Here is a 14,145-nt window from a genome sequence, read left to right as displayed (position 1 = left end):
CAGAGTCGTGGGAGAGATAAACAAGGCAGGCCTTAATGGAAAGTCAATCAGAGCCCATCCAGCCCGACCTGCGGCTGTCTATCAAATTTAGAGATGATTACACACTCAGAGTTAATTGCACTTCATAGTGTCTGTTCACTAGTGTGAAAAAAAAAACTTACAAAAAACACACAAGCCGATCACAAAGTTTACATGTGCATAATACGTGTCACAGCAATTAGACTTTTTTCCTTAAGTGTGAGCTTCAAAGCTGTTTTAATTTCTATATAAGCAAAAATATAAGTAAATATTTATATACTGTATGTTCATGTAACACATATTTTATGTTGGTGTTTCTTCAGCTACAAGCATTTTTATATTCCAGGTGCAGGTTTTTGTGATAACTAGCTTTTTACTAATCATTTCTTTACGCTATAGCATATAGGCTATGTTTGCCCCATTAGTTTCTTTCTTTCTTTCTTTCTTTCTTTCTTAACTAGCTTTTTGCTAATTTAGTTTCTTTCTTTCTTTCTTTCTTTCTTTCTAGATAGATGGTTGGTTGTTAGATTTTTGTTTATTTTTTTTTGTTTTTTATTATATTTTTTTATTCATATTGCTAAAATACAATTAGTGTATTTGTATATATGTGAATGTGTGTATATATTATTAATTCATATGTCAGTATTTCTTAATATTTGTTTTTACACATTTATTGTATGAAATTATAATTTTTATTTGCACTGCAGAAGTAAAATTAGTGTATGTTTATATATTTATGTGAATGGGTGTATAGATCAAAATTTATATTAATGAACATTTTATATTTTATTCTTGTGTGAAAATGATGCAATGATGCATTTAGTTATATTGCTAATATATATATATATAATATATATATATATATAGATATAGGTATATATATATCAATATATATATATTATATATATATATACTTATATTTTTATGTGTGTGTGTATAAATGATGTATATATTTTAGTATATATTGCTAATATATATATATATATATATATATATATATATATATATATATATATATAATATATATATATATATATATATATATATATATATATTACAAGAATGTGGTGGAAATGACATTTGTTGGTTAAGACAAAAATAACAATTAATTTTGTAATTTTACTTTATTTTTGAAATGTCCACAATACCGAGTATATATATTTATTTTGTGATTGTGGTGGAAATGACATTTATAAAATACCGAGAGGACCTCTTTGCATTTTGTGCTCCCTCTTTCAGATCCTGGTGATAAACCTCCGGTTCTGTTGACAGCAAATATGAATTCTATATCAGTTGTTTACCTCAATGGATCATCTATGCCAAATCTCAAGTCCATGGAGACAAACGGGACTCAAATATTGGACATTATTTATAGAGAAGAGTCGCTCTGTTGGCTCTCAGTGGTCCAGGATACAGGTCAGCTGTGGTGTGCCCGCATGAGCAAACTCAAAGGCTTTTCAGAAAAACACCAGATACGGATAGGCCAGAACCTACAAAGTAAGTACGCACGTCAAGTCTCGAAGCGCAAATTAAGGAACAGTTTCGTAACTTTGATGATTAATTCAGAGCAAGTGCAAACTAATGTCCTTTGAAGTTTTTATGAACTTGAGTGTTGTGTTTAATGTCCATATAAATTTTCTCATTAGTCTCTTTTTTTCACTTCTTTTACCTCTTGAAGTGTTTAATGATCTGCTAATGAAGTGTTTAATGTCACAAGGTTAAGTGAGTCAAGTGCGCATGTCGGTGAATGTCAGTTGTTGCTTCTTTGAAGCATGCATGAATTATTAATTGTTTCTAACTACCAGATCCCAATTTACAAACTCTTATGTCCCATGTCTAAAAGTGAATGGTTTTTTCCATGTAGATGTGGAGCATATGGCCATCGACTGGTTGACAGGAAACTTCTACTTTGTAGACAGAGTGAACGACCGGATATTTGTGTGCAGTGAACAGGGAGATGCATGTGTCACCATCATCGACCTGGACATTCAGAACCCTAAAGGCCTGGCGCTGGATCCCATCATGGGGTACGCTTGCTAACACAATCATAAGGTCCTTTCATTTTTATGAGATGGTAGCAATGAGCTTTTTTTGTTAAAACTGGGGTAGATATATCTGGGGGAAACAATCCATTTAAATAATGTGACTACTACTACGAATAATAAGCCACTATACCATATCCATAGCTGTGATCGCACATCAGTTCATATATGAATGATATGTGTAGTCAGTTCAGATAGCCTTGCTCTTTCCTTCCACTGGGCAGTGTTCCAACATATAACGCCATTGAGTTGCGAGCGTCCTGAGTTTGAATCCCGGACCTTTCCCGATCCCACTTCCCTCTCTCTCCCACCTTGTTTCCTGTCCACTCTACGCTATCTTATCCTAATAGGCCTAAAAGGCAAAATGGGAATAAAAAAGAATGATATGTGTATGAATTGTGAGTCTGAACTATCCGTTTTATAATATTATCTTTACTGATATTAGCTCTGCAAAATGGGTTTACTTCCAACAGTTTGTGAAAAAAAATAATCTGATAGTATGATCAAAATAATAATCAAAATAGTTATGTTTAATTTAATAATAACAATATATTTAATAAATATTTACATTGCATATTTTATATTTCAATGTTGATTATTATTATGATAAAGTGCCTTTTATCTCATTTAATTAAAATTTAGTTTACATCATTTAGAAATAGAAATTAAATTATGTAAATCACAAGTATTAATATTAATCATCTTCATCATAATCACAGTCACCATCATCAAATGTTAAGAAAAAAGTAATAAATAGTTTGATAATGATTATTATTAGTATTATATTGGGATAAAGTACCTTTTGATTTGAAGTATTTTAATCTAAATTTAATGTATTACATAATTTAATTAAATACGATTTCAGTAGTAGTAGTACATAAATAAATAAATACCTTGATTAAAAAACTCATCAGTGAAAGATTTTTTTGTCATACTTTCATTACATGGTACCTGAAGTCTAAAGAACTGATAAAAGGTCGCTAAAATGACCTTTTAGAATCCTCTCCAAACAAATAGTTCATAATTCGTTGACCTATGCAAAGATATTCAGCTATTTGTACTATCTTAAAATGATCACGCGTCCTAGAGGAAGCTCTTGGTTGAATTTTTCATAGGAGTGAATAAATCATCCTTATCTGATGTCGAGTCATCTACGCGTCTGTGACGTGCGAAACTCTTTGGTCTCTTGGTAAACATTCATTTGTATGCAGTGCTGAGTTGTGCATGCTGTTGGGGCCAGTTTGTCGCTTTCCGACGACGAGGACTGTTTCTGTGCCAGAATCGTTGTGTGGAGTAATGCGGATGACCTCCCCTTCTCTTATTCCGCTGTCAGTATGTGTTAGTATAAAGAGAAATATCATACTGCGGCCCATTCATTCAGCTCTTGCTCACAGTGCCTCTGTTTAATTGCACTGTTGTTACTGCAAGCATTCAACTCTGGCACTATATTTTGCAGAATAGAAAAATAATGGGTATGAGCGGATCGATTAAATATTAAATGGCATTGATTTTTGATTTCATTTACATCAGATAGCAGATTCTGGTTTAAAACTGCTCTGTTCTTGCCTCCCCCCAATCCCCCCCCCACACGCACACACCAGAAAACTCTTTTTCACTGTTTTTGGGGGGATATGGGAGGTTGGACGATGTGGTATGGTGGGATATGGACGGAACAGGATGGTACAGGATAGTAGAGTATAAAACCGAACAGCCGACCGCCGTGACATTGGACTTGGTGAAGAAGCTCGTCTATTGGGTGGATGCTTATCTGGATATTATCGAAGTTGTGGATTACAATGGCAAGAACAGACACATGATCATCCAAGGAAACTCGGTAAGATGTGCTCAATCTCGGTTTCTTCTTCTTGAACCCCATGATCTTCATGTGAAAAAAGACCAAAGCTGCTAACAAAATTGCATACCTGTGTAGTAGGTACTATTTTTGGTTTGAAAAGTATGTAGTATGAAGTATGCAAAAGTACTCAGTCTGAAAATGGGTAGTATGAATGAAATTCGAACATACTACGTCTGCCATGTTGTCACCGTCAAATGACTTACCAGTTACATCGCTTTACTGCCATTTACTCTTCTCCCATGGCTTCATAGAACATATAATATGGAATTAGACATATTCTGACACAACACAAGATGTGTTGCAGTTTGCATGTGAATCCCCAGCTACAGTAGGTGGTGAACATCTTGTTTATGCTGGTCCAGACCAGCACATGAAGGTCTAGACTGCCAAAGATTGGTGACCTCTATTCAACTAATCTATCTAAAAGAAGTTATTGCATTTATTTTACCCAGCTGCCTTAATAGTCAGCAGTAAAGCTGTGATAAATGATGCTCCTTTGAATAACTCTTAAGGCAGTTTATTTTGAAGGCTATAAAGTTTGGCCTCTCTCCCTCACCCCCTGAACAGGCCCAAAAGTATGGTGATACAAAATTCATAGCTTCATAAATTCAGTATAAATTTCATCCATAGTTCATAGTATGGGCCAAGGGCACTGTCAAACCCGTGCATTTTTCTCAAAAAACAATAGATAATCCATCCGTGGTTGTTTATCAGCCTTATGAGACATCTGGAGTTAACTAATACTCTGATGTGATATTTAAGAAAAGAGTTTTACAAATTCCTTCTATTCTTTTGGAAAGTGGCTGTGTGCAGGTGTTCATGGTTTACATGATTTGTATTTTTTTATTTATTTTTTACACATTTTTCATGCTAAGTATCGACATTCAGTCAACGTACTGTTTGTGTTTTTTAAGTGTTCAGAGTTTTCACAGTGCTTTTACTGGCAAAAGTTCCTATGTTGGTTTGAATTTGAATGAAGTAGTGGTGACCGTGAATTCAACAATTTGTGTCAGTGGAACAACTTTCCTGTCAACTGTATCCATAACCCCCAATTTAGTCTCTCACAGTCAAACCTTTGATTGATCAACGTTAGTTCTGGTTCACATCGCATCTTATTCCAAAGTCAAAATAACATTTCAAGTTTATGATACTATGCAAATCAACAAGTCAAACCAAATTTTGGTAACGTTTTGAAAAAAGAAATGTGTGTACTTTGGTATATAATAAGGGTCAAGTATACCATTTGAAAGTTTGGAATCAGCAACTTTTTGTTTTTAATTAATACATTTATTCAACAAGGATGCATCAGTCGTGACAGTAAAGACTGTCATAATGTTACAAAAGATTTCTATTTCATGCTTCATGGTTCTCTCTTCAGTGGTGACGGACTGACACTGAAGAGAAAAAATCGATGAATGAGGTCATTATTTTTTTTCTTTGCACACAAAAAATATTCTCGTAGCTTCATTAAAAAAAAAAAAAAAAAGATTGAACCACTGATGTTACATGGATTATTTTAACAATGTCCTTACTACCTTTCTGGGCCTGGAACATTTTATTTCTGTTACTCTCTATGCAGGGTCAGACCGCTCTCAGATTTCATCAAAAATATTTTAATTTGTCTTCCAAAGATGAACGAAGGTCTTACAGGTTTGGAACAACATGAGAGTGCATGTATGGCAGAATTTTCATTTTTGGGTGAACTATCCTTTAAAAAAAAAAAAAAAAAAAAAAAAAAAAAAAAAAAAAAAATCTAAGTTAATGTATAATGAAAAATAAAAATATTCCACAACCCTATTAAGCAGCACAACTTCTTTCAACACTGATAATAATGGAAAATGTTTCTTAAACAGCAAATCAGCAGATCTGATTTCTTAAAGATCATGTGACTCTGAAGACTGGAGTGATGATGCTGAAAAATTCAGCTTTGCATCACAGAAATAAAATATATTTAAATAGAAAATACCTCTTTTAAATTGTAATAATATTTCACAATATTACAGTTTTACTGTATTTTTAAGTAAATACATGCAGTGGACATAAGATACTTCTTTCAAAACAAATTGTATCAACTTTTGAATGGTAGCCACCACAAAGTAAATCTTTTTAATATTTTATGCTACTAACCTGGCAAACTGTGTCAAATCCGGTAAGATTTTCTTGTCAGTCAAATAGTTCCAGAATCAACATCCTACTTGTGAAATCACAGGGAGCAAGCGCCCAAACTGTGACCTTTTTATGTAAATTCGTTTTTTTCCTTGACACTTTTGAAACCGTCTCATTGTCCCCAGCCAGATCCGTTAGCCTGGTTGAGCACGAGTTGTTTTGACCTTGCAGAGTCCTGGCTTCTCACTACAACTCTTTTGTGTGCTTTTTTTATTGATTTGTTCATCCATTTCCTGCGAGCCTCAGCTCTAGCATATTCCCTGGGACTCTATCGAAGGCTATATTGGTGCGTTTTTCTCAAAGCTGGCACTGAAAGATAACCTGAAATGAACTCTGCCACCTCTAACTCATTTGTTTTTGACGTCAGTCTTTCTCCTTTTTTTCCTGAAATCAAAGCCTTGACGCTACCCTCCGGTAATTTGTAGCACAGATGTGACATCAAAGATCCCTGCATATTTCAACTGGTGTCTGTCGGGGCTGCTGTTTATTCACCGAATGTTACATCGGCTCTATAGCTGGATGGATTAAAGAAGCGAATTTAAGCAGACGTATTTGTGTCGCATTCAGAATTAAGTCGAAGAGGTGCCATGGCCTCTAGATGAGTCTTTCTCTTTCCTTATTCCTACTGTATGTTTCTATTTCTAGGTGTCGCACCTGTACGGATTAGCGCTCTTTGAAGATTACCTGTTTGTGACGTGCTCTGAACCCTCCAGAGAGACCAAGGTGGACATATTTAGGATAAATCGCTTTAACAGCAGTGACACAAACACTGTTACCACTTTGGAAAGTGCCAGAGCTGTCCGAGTTTATCACAGATTGGCTCAACCTACAGGTAAACTTGTTGTTGGAGCATTACTAATGTAATCAGCAATGGCTCAGATTAAAAACAGTGATACACTTTAATGTTTTTGGACTGAATTCTACTTAAATGATCATATTAGATTCAATTTCTGTTAGTAAATTTCTTCGTAAAATGTTGTATTTTTATGTACGTTGTTACATTGCAACAATTTATGACTAAGGCCTAATACCGATGAAACAAGCCAAAATATAAGTAAAATATGAAAGTAATTGTCAGGCAAAGTTTAAAATAAGAAATATAGTTTCATTGTAAGATGCGAAGTCGCGACTTTACGAAAGTCGCAAGTGTGAGGAATAACATCAGAAGGGAGATTTCATGTTCTTAAGATGTTTTAAGGTGTTTGTATACTTTAATGAACTGACCTTTCACAATTTTTAAGGGCATAAATAGCAACATTTGCCATCCTAAAACACTGAAGAAACATTGGGCTAAATGCAGTATCAGCATTTAGCCATATTGCAAAGTGAATAATGACTTAGTGTCAAAATATCATAAAGTTGTAAAAATGGCAAAAATAATAATTATTATATGTGTATGTGTGTGTGTGTGTGTGTTTTCCTAGCTACACGATTAGTTGCCTTTTATTGTTAGCATTTATGTAGCATTGAAGAAACACAGAGCTAAATTTTAAATTAGCATTTAGCTGTACCACAAATCGACTAATGAATTTGTGTCAAAATTGTAGTGTTTAAATACGACATATAATCTTTGACATCAACCAAAATATGGAAAATATTTCTGTTTCATTCTAAAAGTTTATAAGCCTGTTTGTTTTCATGTGCATACTATACAGTTGCTATTATTAGTTAGCATTTTATGTAGCATTGCTTTTTCCTTGCTGTACGTTAAACACTGTTTTATTCATTTGATCCCATTATAGAAACTGTATATGTGCTAAAAGTGACTAATGAATTTGAAAATCAACCTAAATATGAAAAACATTTTCTCCTCCACTTTTAAAGAGTTTATACCTATGTTTTGCTTTCCTAACAGTACACAATTAGCCTTTTATTATTTAGCATTTTCTTTTGTAGCATGTAGTGTTGTTTTCCCCTGCTGTGTGTGAAACACCATTCTAATAATTTTATCCTCCTAAAACATTGAAGAAACACTGCACTAGATCTTGTATTACCATTTTGCTGTGCAAAGTGACTAATAAAGTTGTCAAAATCTCACAAAGAGCATTTAGCATTTAGCATTTTATTGTGCTGTTGTATGCACAGCATCATTGTTTTTTCCTGCTCTGTGTGAAACACCATTCTAAATAATGCACTATTTATCAGATGTATTAACGGCATACTGTACATTTGTTTACTAACCCTATAATTATAAACTATTCAGGTTGTGGCTGAAGTGATGCTTTCAGTGCTATTTCAGTGATGTTTTCCAATGCTAGCTCCACGATACTGATCTTTCTCTTTCTCCAGTCAGGACTCATGCATGCAGCCCTGACACACACGGACGAAAGGGTGGATGCTTGCATATCTGTCTACTGAGCCACAATTACAAATCACGCGTGTGCCGATGCCGGACCGGCCATGTCCTTGCCAGCGACGGGAAGTCATGCAAAAGTGAGGGTCACAAAAAAAAACAATCTCTCTTTTCTGTCTCTTCCTCCTGGAGCTCCCAGGTGTCTGATTAGCTCTGGGAGACGGGTCTCTCATGTAAATGGTTTTAGGGGTATTCCCAATGGAAGAGGTTCTGCTATCTGAAACCGTATATCAGATGGATGGCCCTCGTGGGTTTGTTGAAATGGAAATTCATGACCAAATTTATGGAGCTGCAAGATGCTGAAGAATGGACACGTTTCTGTGATTAATAGTCCACGCTCAGCACATTAGGGCAGAATACATGGGAAATTGATATGTTTTGTCTCTTGGCATCAGGATCATTGACTATCTAAGAATATGTGTGTTTGTGTGTGTAGGAAGACAGAAGATCTTAAAAGGAGTTTTTCTCAAAGTTCAGATGGTGAACTACTATAACAGTATATATTGTCTACAGTTTTATTTAGTTTGCAAATTATGTTTAAGTTATACCTCATGCCATAAAAATCAGTAACCTTCGCTTCATAAATTTGCCATAGGAAAACTCTGGAGATTTGCATTATTTTCTATATTATTCAACCAAATGCAGGCTCTGGTGTAAGCATGCCCAAAATGCTAATAATTTGTAACATATTGTGAAACCATAAGAAGAACATAACAATAGATCTAAACCCTTTACTATAAAAGCCTGTTTCTGCCACATATTAAAATAAATAAATAGCATTTTTTCACCATATTCTCAGTACCATAATTTGTATGTTATGACTATCTCACAGTTAACTTATGACTTTGTTTCTCTATATTTTGAAAAAAGTCAGAACTTAAAGATATAAACTCAGAATTGCATGTTTAAATCTCTTAAAGGGGTCATATGATGCGTTTTTAAAGATCGTTATTTTGTGTATTTGGTGTAACAGAATATGTTGACATGCTTTAATGTTCAAAAAACACATTATTTATAAAATACTGTACATTATTGTAGGTCCTCTATGCCTAGGTCTCTCAAACGCGTCGTTTTCTACAAAGTCCCTGCTTCTGACAAGCGCAGTCTGCTCTGATTGGCCAGCTGACCCAGTGCATTGTGATTGGCCAATCACTATTACGCCTTGGCCGGAAATGTAACGACCATTTCAATAATCGCGAGCTTCATCTTTCAAAATAAATGTAAACCCAGTTAATAACATCCTTAGTTTCACCATCAGATCAAGCCCGAAAGGGAAACAGAGTCGCGCGACAGACACAGTGATGAAGCTCGTATGTGTTTGCAGTACACAAGCTACAGACGGTAAAGACAGCTGATTCCACTGTGTGACTCTCTCTCTTTCTCTCTCTCACAAACACACACACACACATGGCGCGCACACACACACACAACATGCACACAGTTAATAGCAAATGCTTTAAAGGGATCATATGATGTGATTTCCAATTTTCCTTTTTTTTGGCGTGTTTACACACTCCTGGTGAATAAAGAAGATCTGTGAAGTTGCAAAGACTAAAGTCTCAAATCCAAAGAGATATTCAGACTTTATAAAAGTTTATAAAAGAGACTGTCCACGCCCCCCTGAAACGGCTCGTTCTAACACGCCCCCACATATCTATGTCAGTATGTGGGAAGATTTGCATAACGGCGCCCAGATTTTCACGCAAAGAAAGAAGGTGTACCTTTTATTCTCGTTGTAGTATTGTTGTTGCCGCCGCCATGTCGTATAGACGCTGTGTGTTTCACTGTGAAAGTGAAACTACTTTGTTTGGCCTTCTAAAAGAGGATGATATCTGCTTCGTCATGCCTGGGGCTGATCCGTGCTGGTCGCTGAGGAAATGCATCAACTTTGCACTGTGGATCGCAGAATGGGCTTTCACCGTGGATGAAGCAGAGTCCAGCTCGGGGTCGTCACATGTGGTTGCCGTAAGCACAAGGTACGCTCCTTCGTAGAATCCGCCTCAAGCAGGCCGCGGCTCACTCAACACTTCGTTTTGTTGAGAAAGCGAAACTACTTAGTTTTTGCCTTCCAAAAGAAGACACGACTAGAAATCATGTTTATATAATGTTTATAATGGGTTTTATGTTTATGTCTTGTCGCTCTGGCTGGACAGGGCATCACAATATGTTAAGAGGAGTAACATTTCCATCTTACACTTGAGGCATTCGGCCAATGGATAGCTGGCCAATCACAGCACACCTCGCTTTTCAGAGCAATGAGCCTTGTGAAAATCGACACGTTTCAGAAGGCGGGGCATAAAGGAGAAACAATAATGTACAGTATGTGGAAAATAATGTTTTTTTTTGTTTGTTTTTTGTTTTTTTTTGTTTTTTTTTGTTTTTTTTTTTTTTTTTATATATTTTTTTTTACCAAATACACCAAATAATGTTCTTTTTAGCAGCATCATATGACCACTTTAATAACAAAACATACTTACAGTAGCTGATTCAGAAGCGCCAGACTGTAGTAGCAAAGTCTGAATTACCTCCTCTCCTAGGTTCACGAAACGGTCGTCCATAAAATGCGTTGCTGTTCTGTTGTAAGTAATCTTAAAGCTTCCTAAATGCATCTACTTTCAGAAGGCCACGTAAAGTGCTTTTGCTTTTGCCTAGATACACACAGCATCTCCCTGACATGGCTGCTTCAATACTAACTGCAGTTACTGAAACCATGCCTTCTTTCTTTGCGTGAACATTTGGGTGACATTACTCAAATGGTTCCACATTGTGACGTAGACATGTGGGGGTGTGTTAGAACGAGCCGTTTTAGGGGGGCGTGGCAGAGTCTTAACTTTGATAAAGAATATCTTTTTGGATTTGAGACTTTAGTCTTTGCAACTTTACAGATCTTCTTCATGCACCAAGAGCTTGTAACACTCCAAAGAGAAAGGAAAAATTTAAATCGTATCATATGACCCCTTTAATTCTGACTTTTTTTAAAAAAAAAATCTGATTTACATCTCACCATTTTTTTTTCTCTCTGAATTCCAAATTTGCATCTTGCATGAAGGTAAATAAAGGTAATGGCAACTTTTTTCCTCTAAATTCTGACTTTTTTCTCAGAATTGTGAGATTTGAACTCGCAATTTTGAAAAATAATGTCAGAACTGAGATATATAAACTCATAATTCTGACTTTTTTCCTCAGAATTGTAAGTTTATATCTCACAATTCTGAGAACATATCAGTCTTATTTCCCCTCAGAACTGGACTTAATGACTCGCAATTGTGTTTATATCCCACAATTCTGAGAAAAAAAAGTCAGAATTGTGATATAAAAAGTAGCCATTTTTATTCATTTATTTATTTTTTATGCAGTGGTGGAAACGGACTTCCATAGAATTCTGGGTTTATACCACAAAGTTCTTTTTTTTTCCCCTCAGAATTGCAAGGAAAAAAAAAGTTTGAATTGTGAGATAAAAAGTTGCAGTTGCATTTTTTTTATTATTATTATTTATATATTTTTTGTTCTGTGGCAGAAAAAGCCTTTCATACTTGACCCTAACCATGATTTCTACTTAAAGTTGTACCTTTTTGTATAAACCAGATATGACGATTTGTCACCTTGTCTGAATTATAACAAGTTGTCAAGAGTGTGTTGGCGTGTCATCAGGTGACTTCCCACATTTACATCCTCTGATATTATTCATCACTGCCATGTGTCATCCAGCTCTCAGAAATCATATATAATGATGTGCATCAAATGGGAGCATAAATCCTCTATTTTAAAGTGGTTTTAAATGTGGCTTCTCCAATTTAGTTTTTTGTTTTTATCTCGAGTGCAAGCTGTTTTTGAACTCAAGCCAGACTCGTCATTCATTTGTTATGAATGAGTTGAAGTACCATTCATTTGTAAATTATTTAATTCACTGGATTATACAAGAACAGGACATGGTTATTTAAAGCAGTTCACACAAAAATTTTATTCCTGTCTCTCTTAGCCTCATGAAAGTCAATACCATTGTTCGCCATTCATTCTCACATCTTGGGAACAATCTTTATTAAATAAAACTTGAAAGCAATGGAATGGCATTTGCTCGAGAGTCAATAATGGCTCAAATTTCTCTCAGAAAGGAATCATTTGAAACACATAACTGTTCTTGTTGGGTTCCTCTGTCCCTTCATCCTGGTTTCTTCCTCTTGTCTCTCTGGATCTCAGACCTAATAATAATTGCAATCACTGCAGTCTGTAAGTAATGAATTTCGAAAACATTGTGCTTCATATGAACGTGTCCCTCTCTTTGCTGCCCCCACTTAGGACCCTGTTTGTCCCCAGTTATTTCTACACACACACATACACTCAGATACAATTACAAACACAATGTAACTGTTATGCACCAAAAGATGATTGATTGCATAGAATCGAATCGGTGGAACTAATTCTGGTTTTAATTAAGCTAATGTAATTAGCTTGAGCCTCTCGCTTTGGATACATTTTTGTCAAAGGCTTTAATTTGCAGAACTGAATTGAAAAAGGAGGCTAATTATGTCAATTAATTAAGTTCTGACAGTACTGTGGCAGAAGGCTTACTACGTTTTGCCACTGCGTTTGTTTACTTTGGGTAATCGTGTATTCACAGAACCAAAGAACGAGCTGTTCCTGTTTTACGGAAAAGGACGGCCCGGGGTTATCAGAGGTCTGGATATGAATATCAAGTCTGGAGATGAACATTTGATTCAAATCGAAGGGCTCGTGAGTCCCAGAGCGCTGGATTTCCATGCAGAGAGTAGCTACATCTACTTTGCAGACACTACAAGCTTTCTTATTGGACGGCAGAAGATTGACGGAACCGCTCGGGAAACGATCCTTAAGGACGGTATGTTTACAGTGTCTTCTCAGAGATTAATGTTGGGTTTTGTGTAATTCTGTTGAGCCGTACCGCAATTTTATTGCGTAAAAAGCTCTTAAATATTCTCTAACAAACTCATTTTCGCTTTACCTTGGTGATGAATCATCTGTGCAACCATGCGGCATGGTATGGTAAAATCAGGCCACCTGTACTTGAGCACTTCTGTTGTTTTCCAAATGGGAAGTTATTTATCATACATTTTGTGCAATTCAGTCGTCGGGGAAGCTCGCCGGTCGATACCGCATAATTTCACTAGGAAGAATTAGAGGAGGACAGTGATTAATTGAGCTGTCTTTGATGTTATCAAGCTAAAAGAACAACATTTTCTCAATTTCTTTCTGCTCTCTCTTTCTCCAGAGCTGGATAATGTTGAGGGTATTTCAGTGGACTGGATAGGTAATAACCTGTTCTGGACAAATGACGGTTATAGAAAGACCATCAGCGTAGCCGGGCTGGATCGGCCCTCGCAGACCAGGAGAACGCTTTTAGAAGGCAATATGTCTCATCCCAGGGCCATTGTTGTGGATCCTCTAAACGGGTAAGCCCATGATACCTTTCCTGCTTACCGAAGCATTTAAAAGATTCTTCTGCAGGGATTTCAATCTGTTAAAGCCTTGGACGAAATCCAGCCATTTAGAGCACACTGGGGGCGGGATGTTTGCCCCTTGCGCTTAGAGATTTCATCAAGAAATTTCGACAACCCTGTGCTTCCTCTAGTTTCATTAACAAAAAGCACTGTGGTGGTATTAAATGACAATATCATGGTACTTTAATATATGTTATGGTGCTGCAATGCCACAATATTGACTTACATTAAACTCCA

General features: G+C 35.9%; 1 protein-coding gene across 1 annotated transcript in view; it reads left to right on the top strand.

Moving 5' to 3' along the window:
• LOC109064589 (low-density lipoprotein receptor-related protein 1B-like) overlaps positions 1–14,145 on the top strand; it is a 252,014-nt gene that overhangs the window by 64,057 nt on the left and 173,812 nt on the right. Inside the window, 8 exon segments of the mRNA XM_042749544.1 lie at positions 1,258–1,515; positions 1,883–2,045; positions 3,662–3,719; positions 3,721–3,894; positions 6,727–6,913; positions 8,371–8,514; positions 13,053–13,289; positions 13,680–13,860. Of these exon segments, the coding sequence (XP_042605478.1) occupies positions 1,258–1,515; positions 1,883–2,045; positions 3,662–3,719; positions 3,721–3,894; positions 6,727–6,913; positions 8,371–8,514; positions 13,053–13,289; positions 13,680–13,860 (1,402 nt within the window).

The sequence above is a fragment of the Cyprinus carpio genome, chromosome B22 (assembly GCF_018340385.1).
Source record: "Cyprinus carpio isolate SPL01 chromosome B22, ASM1834038v1, whole genome shotgun sequence".
In the NCBI taxonomy this organism is placed as follows: Eukaryota; Metazoa; Chordata; class Actinopteri; order Cypriniformes; family Cyprinidae; genus Cyprinus; species Cyprinus carpio.
Note: the sequence above shows the minus strand (reverse complement) of the source record. Positions and strands in the feature narration are given on the sequence as shown.